The sequence below is a fragment of the Pongo abelii genome, chromosome 15, assembly GCF_028885655.2.
Source record: "Pongo abelii isolate AG06213 chromosome 15, NHGRI_mPonAbe1-v2.0_pri, whole genome shotgun sequence".
Lineage (NCBI taxonomy): Eukaryota > Metazoa > Chordata > Mammalia > Primates > Hominidae > Pongo > Pongo abelii.
Genome location: NC_072000.2, coordinates 97480935 through 97489376, shown reverse-complemented (window position 1 = coordinate 97489376; position 8442 = coordinate 97480935). Strand labels below are relative to the sequence as shown.

Sequence of the window (8442 nt, the reverse complement as noted above, 5' to 3'; positions counted from 1 at the left end):
CTACTCATCCTTCAAGATCCAATGCCACAGTGTACCCAATGCAGCAAAATGGGACAGATTGCCATCTTCCTTCCCATTTCCCTCTCAGCTCTCACCCCGCGTTTCTGTTTTTCTTTCTTTTTTTGTTTTTGAGATGGAGTTTTGCCCTTGCTGCCCAGGCTGGAGTGCAATGGTGCCACCTCAGCTGACTGCAACCTCTGCCTCCCTGGTTCAAGCGATTCTCCTGTCTCAGCCTCCCAAGTAGCTGGGATTACAGGCATGCGCCACCATGCCCACCTAGTTTTGTATTTTTAGTAGAGACGGGGTTTCTTCATGTTGGTCAGGCTGGCCTCGAACTCCCGATCTCAGGTGATCCGCCTGCCTCGGCCTCCCAGCGACCAGCCTCACCCCGCGTTTCTAATCAATGGCTTGTGTCCATTTTCCTCTGCCACACACCGGGCTCTCATGTGTTTGCCAAAGGAGTGAGGGAATTCCAGGAACCCTCGTGAACCACCCAGCCTCAACTGGTCTTTCAGTTCCTAAGAACAGCAGGACTTTTAAAGTCGATGCCTGTAATCCCTACTGCTGACTTCAAGTATCAAGTTTATTGTTGCTGCCCCCATCCCCTTTGTTTTTACTCCCTTAGCCGCCGCCTTCTTTTTTTTTTTTTTTTTTTTTTGAGACGGAGTCTTGCTCTGTTGCCCAGGCTAGAGTGCAGCGGCGCAATCTTGGTTCACTGCCAGCACTGCCTCCCGGGTTCACGCCATTCTCCTGCCTCAACCTCCCGAGTAGCTGGGACTACAGGCGCCCGCCACCACGCCCGGCTATTTTTTTGTATTTTTAGTAGAGACGGGGTTTCATCTTGTTAGCCAGGATGATCTCAATCTCCTGACCTCGTGATCCGCCCGCCTCCGCCTCCCAAAGTGCTGGGATTACAGGCATGAGCCACCGTGCGCAGCCTCCCTTAGCCTTCTTTTATCCGTCTTGTGCCTTGGCCTTGGGGTCCTTGCCATGATCTTCCCTTTATCCAGCTTTCCGTGTCCCCCCAGGAGCCAGGCATTCTAAGCCACAGAGCTGACCCTGGAACCTGTCACCACTTACCTTCTAGGCTCCCATGGCCTAAGAAAATCGCAGTACCCTTGCCTAAGGCATGCAGTGCCCATCCCTAGCTGGCTCCCTGGAGGAGTCCTGTTTCCCACCCATCGCCTTTTCCACTCTCCACCCATCCTTTTTCTCTACCTTGTTAAAGAAAAAAATTAACCAGATTCTCGTTAAAGATGGCAAGGGAGCCAGGCGGGGTGGCTCACGCCTGCAATCCCAGTACTTTGGGAGGCCCAGGTGGGAGGACAGCTTGAGCCCAGGAGTTCGAGACCTGCCTGGGCAACACAGTGTAGTCCCAGCTGCTCAGGAGGCTGAGGTGGGAGGATCAGTTTAGCAGGGGAGTTCGAGGCTGCAGTGAGCTATGACTGCACCATTACACTCCAGCCTGGGCAGCATAGAGAGATCCTTGTCTCTTTTTTTTTTTTTTTGAGATGGAGTTTCTTAATGTAGGCCGGCCAGGGTGATCACATACCAAGCGTGGAGATATTCTTGACAGCAGGATTCTGGCTAAAACTGGACTAAGAAGGCCAAGGACAGAGCCCAGGGTCGGGGCCTGGTCAGAAAGAGGTCTCGGAGGAGCCTGACTCAAGTGTGGTCAAGGGGAGTCTTTGTCACCTGCTGGCAACTTGGCCAGCTTCAATTCAAGCTCTTCCCCCTTCCCTGCTCCATCAAAATCTCCTTGATTTCCAAGGCCAGCTTCAGTGTCTCCTCTCAAACTTTCCTGAGCCTTCCCTCCACGGGAATCCATTTTTCCTGCCTGGGCCTGGGGAGAGAAGTCCGTTTCTCCTTCCCAAACCCAGAGACCATTGAGGCAGGAAAGCTCCTTGGCTGCCCCATAGGGCAGGGCAGGGTAGGCGGGGTTTAGTGACTCCCCGGCGCCGACGCTGACCCGCACCCCTGAGGAAGGGGTCTCCGGGGACGGCCGCTGTTGTCGCTGTCGCCTCCAGTCCCCGCCCCTTCCCCCCTCCGTGAAGGGGACCTAGAGTGAGAGCTGGTGGTCACGTCCTACGCCTAGGAGGGCCCCTGGGTGTTCACCCCCCCCCCGGGGGCCCCATCCTGGGCCGGGGTCCGCTTCCTCGAGGGAAGGGGCGAATTCCTGGAAGGTCTCCGTCCGGGCGCAGTTGCAATGGATTGCCTTGGGGGTGCTGAACCCTGCTGGGGGTACAGAGACGTTTCCGAAACTCAGCGGCTCGGTCGCCCCCAAAGGGCAGGCGGAACACGCCCACACCGCAGCTCCCTTCCCGAAGTAAGACCGCCGGGCCACGGCCGCCCCCAGGCAGCCCCGTGCCCCGCGCCCCGCACCCCGCACCCGGGGACACAAACAGGCGCCCGGTAGCCGCTAGGGCCGGCGCGGCTCCTTTAAGAGGCTGCGGGCGGCGCTGCCCCCTGGCGGCCGCCCCGCCGCTTCCTCGCCGCCGCGGGCTCAAGCGGTGCGGCCGGGCCAGCGCAGGGCGGCGGCGGGCAGGGGCGGCGAGTGCGCGGGCGCTCGCCGCCGCCCTTCTCGGCGGGCAGCGCGCGGGGACCAGGCCGAGGAGGAAGTGGTGGCGGAGGGGGCGGCTGGTGAGGACCTCGGGCCGGGTCGGGTGGCCGCGTGCGCCCCGCCGGGATCCGAGCGCGCCCGGGGGTTACGGCCCGGCTCGGAACATCAGAGGGCGAGGACCCGGGCGGGAGGAGGAGGGAGGAAGGGCTCGGAGGCCGCGCTTCTGCCGCCGCCTGAGGGCGTGTGGCTCGGGCCCGCGCGGCGGGAGGGCGGGCAGGGCGGGGGCGGTGTCTGCGGAGGCCCGGCTTCCCCTCCTGCGGGCCCTGGCCCCAGCTCCGACTCAGACTCAGGCTCAGCCGTGCACCAACCCCGGCCGGCAGGCCGGGCGGCGCGGCGCTCGCGAGCCGGTGGGCGGGCGGGCGAGCCCGCGGGCGGCGGGGGCGTGGGCGGTGGCAGCTTGGCCCAGCCAGTGGCCTTCCGCGCTGAGCGCCGCTCCCTCCTCCCGGCCGCCCGCCGCGCCCCGCCCCGCCCCGCGCGGCAGGACTGCGCGCCCCAGCTCCGATCCCCGTTCCGCGTCCCCGCCGCCGGGAGGAGGTGCCCACTCGCTCGCGGCGCGCGCCGGCCGCCAGACTCGGCCTGTGGGCGATTTCCTCCGGACCCAGGCTCCCCGCCCGAGGAGGAAGATGCAGACCTTTCTGAAAGGGAAGAGAGTTGGCTACTGGCTGAGCGAGAAGAAAATCAAGAAGCTGAATTTCCAGGCCTTCGCCGAGCTGTGCAGGTAAGGAGGGACGCGGCGCCGGCGCCCGGGGACCCCCGGCCCGAGCCCAGTGAACCCCGGCCCGAGCCCGGTGCAGCCTCATTGGTTGTTTTGGGAGATCCGAGCCAAATGGGAAGAAGCGGCGCGCGGGGAGACTGAGTCCGAGCAGCCAGGTGGCGGTGGCGGCCGCCGGCCGCGTTCCAGGGAAGCGGTGGCCAGTGCGGACGAGGTGGCACGGACCGGGGCGTTCAGGTGCACTGTGACCCGGCTGGGGAGGCCCCCAGGAGCCCAGGGCGCGGTGGGAGTGCTGCTGAAGGTTGCGGAGGGACCTGGGAAATCGGGGCATCCACGCTGTGGGGTAAGGACTTGAGGGTACTTTTGGACCGGAGTGTTTTTCTTCCTTCGTCCCCTTCCCTTTCGTGAAGAAAGGGCACCCACGTTTGTGGACCGTCTACTATGTGCCCCGCGTGTGCTCGGCTCTTGAGGCTGTCATTGCATATCATGAGGTTAAGCCCAGTTGAAGCGAGTAGCAATTCTTGGCATGTATGTGGTGATTTGCTGTCTCATTAGAGCCCCGCAGCAGCCCTGCAAATTGGCCAGGGTGGTCATTCTGGGCCACCTGTCTGAGAAGGGGGACCGATCGGCAGAGGAGCGGGGTACCTCACTTGGGGTCCCGCAGCTAGGGAGTGGCTGATGCGTAGAAAGTGCTGGGTAAATGCCCGTGGTGTGGAGTGGCCTTCTGCCATCTGGGCTGTGTGCCCCTGCTCCCACCATGCTGGTGCTCCTTGGCGGAGTCTCCGGTGTTTAACAGATCACGTTCTTAATAAATTACAGAACTACTGAGTCTTGGGTCAGGTAGGCCTTCCCTTGCTCCACAACTGTAGCTTTGCCTCTAAGAAGCAGTTAAGCCCTTTTCTCAATGCAAGCGTAAGAGAATCTAGCTCTGAAAGCCTTTTGCAAACTCCAGGTGGAAACCTTTTGTGATGCAGCTTGTTAGATTGATTTTTGAAAATGGGCTCTACTTGCATTTTTGTCCCTGTGGGGGCCCCACACATCTTGGAGAATTGAACAGTTGGGTTTCCGTATCCCCTGGTGCTCCTGGGGGCCCGTGGCTGGTCTGAGCTGGCATGCGCAGGTGAGCCTGGCAGCACCTCTGTGTGCCTGATGCCTGTCCCAAGGGCCTGCTGCTCCTTTGCCCCGTGCAAGCCCCTCAGGCGCTCTTCCTGCAGCCAGAGGGGCACAGCTTGTACAGGATAGTGCCTGGTTCTTTATCCCTTGGTCTGGGGATGGGGTTGCCTTCCTTCTCCCAGGCCGGTTTCCCTAGAAGACAGGCTCTTCATGATCATTAGGGCATGCAGAGTGGCCCCAGCAATTCATGAAGAAATCAGGAGGAGCTCGAAGCCAGAGCTTTGAAAATGAGTCTTAGAACCCTTGGAACATTACAAAACGGTACTTGAACATTGTACCGCGGATACACTCACTTGTGGGAAGGGCATTCTAAGACACTGAAGAAATTTGGAGCAGCCCCTTTGGCATGTTCTCGAAGTCCAGTTCTGATGTAAGGCACCGGAGCTCCCCCTGCAGTCATATAAGACTTGGGAAATCCCAGCGAATACCTCGCACCCTTTGTACTGCTGTCTGTATTTATGTCATCTTGTGTCTGCAACTCAAGCTTGAGGCTTGTCATTGGGTTGGCTTGTTTTGCTTGGTAATTAGGAGGCTCTAGCAAAATATTCTTCGCCAAGACTCACAACTAGGTCCTCGTGCTGGACCTGCAGATTGGCTTGACCTTGTAGACATTCTTCCTTTAAAGGGGTGGGAGGTTCAGGGCAAGCTATGCTATCAACGTTCTGGGGAGTAGAGCATTAATTTCTCTGAAAGGGTTGTTGTCTTCAAAGTCTAGTTGCCTTCCTTTGGCCAAAATATTGGCTTCAAAGAAGGCAGAAGGCATCAGGGCCATTCTAGAACCCGAGGAAGCCCACTTTGTGTTTTCACTAGGGAAGCTTTAGATATTTTATCGCTTAAGCCTAAGAAGGAAAAGAAAACACCAAAAAGAGTTTTTCCGTTTCTTCTTTATTACTTTCAGGGCAGTGCCCCCTGGTGGCCACATTTCTATACTGGCTGCAAAATGCTGCAACTGTTGAGCCAGTGACCAGGGAGCCCCGTGAGGTTGTTTTGGTTGGTGTGAGGGCCAATGAGACTTCAGTGGCTGAGAGACAGTGCAAAGGACATTATCATGTTTTCCACATTCAGAATCTGGGGGTGCAGGGCTTCTGTATTGACGACGGGTGATGAATTGTCTATGAATTCCCTAATGACAAAGTCTAAAGGTATTTGAAAATGGCCCTGCTCTGGGCTGGGTGCCGTGTCTCCTGTCTGTAATCCCAGCACTTTGGGAGTCCAAGGTGGGTGGGTCACGAGGTCAGGAGATCGAGACCATCCTGGCTAAAATGGTGAAACCCCATCTCTACTAAAAATACAAAAATTAGCCGGGCATGATGGCAGGCGCCTGTAGTCCCAGCTACTCAGGAGGCTGAGGCGGGAGAATCACTTGAACCCGGGAGGCGGAGGTTGCAGTAAGTTGAGATCGTGCCACTGCACTCTAGCCTGGGTGACAGAGCGAGACTCCATCTCAAAAAAAAAAAAAAAAAAAAAATGGCCCTGCTCTTAATGTTTGGGCAAAGAATGACCCGAATGGTCCGACCCGAGGTGGGTTGTTTAGCTGACTGTCCGGCCTTGTAAAAATCTGATCTCAGAGCAGGAAGAGATGTTGGCCATCATCTCATCTAGCCCCTTTGTCTTACAGATGGGGAAACCCATCAAGAGAGGGGGCAGGTTCCGGACTCTTGGTCTTTTCCTTTAACTTCTAGAATGGGTCCAACCTGGCTACCTTGAGACTTGCCTTTCTGATTGGGCATCTCCGACAATAAGGCAGTCCCCCTCATTATCTTTTCAGAGGTCTGGTGGCTGCTATTTAGCCCCCAGGACACATTCCTTGCAAAGCTGAGCCCCTCTGCAAGTGTAACCTTTGTCTTGGGGGGAGGGTTTGGGGGGTAGTGCACGTTGGTGGCAACAGTGGGTGGTGGTTAGAGCCACTTCATGGGAAGTGCCCCACCTGCCGTAGGTAGGGACAGGCGCCAGCCTTTTCAGGTGTGCACTCTGATAGGATGGGGCTCTGCTAGCCAGCAGATGGGCCTTTGAATCCGCTTGTTTGTCAGTGGTACTGTTTGTTCCTGTTGCCATCCTGCTTCTTCCCCTTTCTCTGGGGACACGGCTCTGGTTGTGTTCTCTTGTACCCCTCCCACCTGCCTTCCTTAGCCCAGGAGCAACCTTGTAAGTCTCCCACACCACCCCCTCTTTGTGGCTTTTTTTTTTTTTTTTTGAGGTGGAGTCTCGCTTTGTCGCCCAGCCTGGAGTGCAGTGGCGCAATCTCGGCTCACTGCAACCTCCGCCTCCTAGGTTTAAGCTATTCTCCTGCCTCAGCCTCCTGAGGAGCTGGGATTACAGGCATGCGCCGCCACGCCTGGCTAATTTTTGTATTTTTAGTGGAGATGGAGTTTTACCATGTTGTCCAGGCTGGTCTCGAACTCCTGACCTCAGGTGATCCGCCTGCCTTGCCCTCCCAGAGTGCTGGGATTACAGCCTTTGTGGCTTTTTCTAGATGCTCAGAAGGGGCTTCAGAGGGGGAGTGAAGAAATTAAAGCTGTTAGTTGGAAATACTGGGTGATATTAATTTAATTTTTAATTTTGTAGTTCTGTACAGTGCCTCACTGGGGAATGCTGGCTGGCCCCAGTTTCCTCAGCTCATGTTTTCTGTGCCTCCTCCTCTCCTCCAGCTTCTCCTCTCTGTTCCATTCTTTCTGTGGCTGAACCTACGTTGCAGGAGGTGGGGGCGGAAGAGGCACATGACTTGGTGAAGCTTTCCATATAAAATTTGGGTGAACCTCATCTGTCTTTACTGTAATAATTGCTGACTTTTAATGAAGTGCTTCCAGGGACCTCATCTCATTTAATCCTTCCAGCAGCCCAGGGATGGAGGGATGAGGGATGGAGGGATGAGGGATGGAGGGATGAGGGATGGAGGGATGAGGGATGGAGGGATGAGGAATGAGGGATGAGGACATCCCTCGTTGGGATGGAGGGATGAGGAAACAGAGGCTCTGGGAGTCTACAGGACCTGCACAGCCAGTTAGAGGGCTTTCTTGAGTCCACTCCTGAGGCCTTTGCGCTGAGAATGTGGCTTCCCTTGTTTATTTGCCCAGGTTAGGCTGGGGCTTCCAGGAGGCTACAGAAGCACAAGAATGTCCATGAGTTTCTCATCCTCCAGAGACTTGGAGGCCAGCTGGGCTGACTCGGCTTGCAAGAAACGTGTTTCTGGAGCAATCTCAGACCTTGGTATCCCACCAGGGACCCTTTTGTCCCAATACCTTAGAAGGGACTGAGGAGTTCATTAATGTTCACGTTTATGAGCACCCTTGGTAGGTAGCCCAGGCCTGCGTCTGCTCTCACGGGTCTGGGAGTTTGGTGTCAACAATAAACTGGCTTGGGAGGCGTGCCAGTGAGAGTGTAGCATGCCACCGGGCCTGTCCCTTCCCCTTGGGCCCTACATTTGTTCCTTTAAAATAGGGCCATCTCCAAGGTCCTTTTCTGCAGGGATGGCTTAGCATTCTGGTCTGGAATTCTTTCGGGAGATACTCTGGGGGGAGGAAGGAGGATCTTTTCCAGGATTAAGTGATGCTGGTCTGTGGGTGGGTATTTTTTATTTGTTTTAATGTCTGGATTTGCCACCATTTCGGGGGTGCAGAGGTGGGAGGAGGTGCTGACTTAGGTTTCCTTTGCAGCAGTGCACAGGGAGTATTCATAACCCAGCCTTGCAAATGAACACTTTCTACCAGCCTCCTGGGGAGCAAACAGAACTTCACATGGGAGGAAGCGTCCGTGTGCACATGGATTGTCTATTGAAGGGATTGCCTTGGTTTCAGGCCTGGCTCCACGACTGACTGCCCATGTGCCTTGTGACCCTCGACACATTCTCTACCCCTCTGTGCCTCACTTTCCTCATCTGTGAGGGTAATAATTTAGCTTAGGGTTGCGAGCATCAAATGAGGGAATTTGCTAAAGGGTC

General features: G+C 56.6%; 1 protein-coding gene across 4 annotated transcripts in view; it reads left to right on the top strand.

Annotated features, from left to right (window-relative positions):
• Nucleotides 1-2029: 2029 nt before the first annotated feature.
• The window catches only part of ITPK1 (inositol-tetrakisphosphate 1-kinase), a 179275-nt gene continuing 172862 nt past the window's right edge, over nucleotides 2030-8442 (top strand). The window contains exons 1-2 of one of the 4 annotated variants that reach the window (XM_063715713.1): nucleotides 2030-2326; nucleotides 3102-3338. In XM_063715713.1, the coding sequence (XP_063571783.1) occupies nucleotides 2207-2326; nucleotides 3102-3338 (357 nt within the window). In that variant the 5' untranslated portion in view covers nucleotides 2030-2206. Of the gene's footprint in view, nucleotides 2327-2489; nucleotides 2641-3101; nucleotides 3339-8442 lie in introns of those variants that run through there. The other 3 variants (XM_063715715.1, XM_024231475.3, XM_024231476.3) reach the window with 3 other exon arrangements.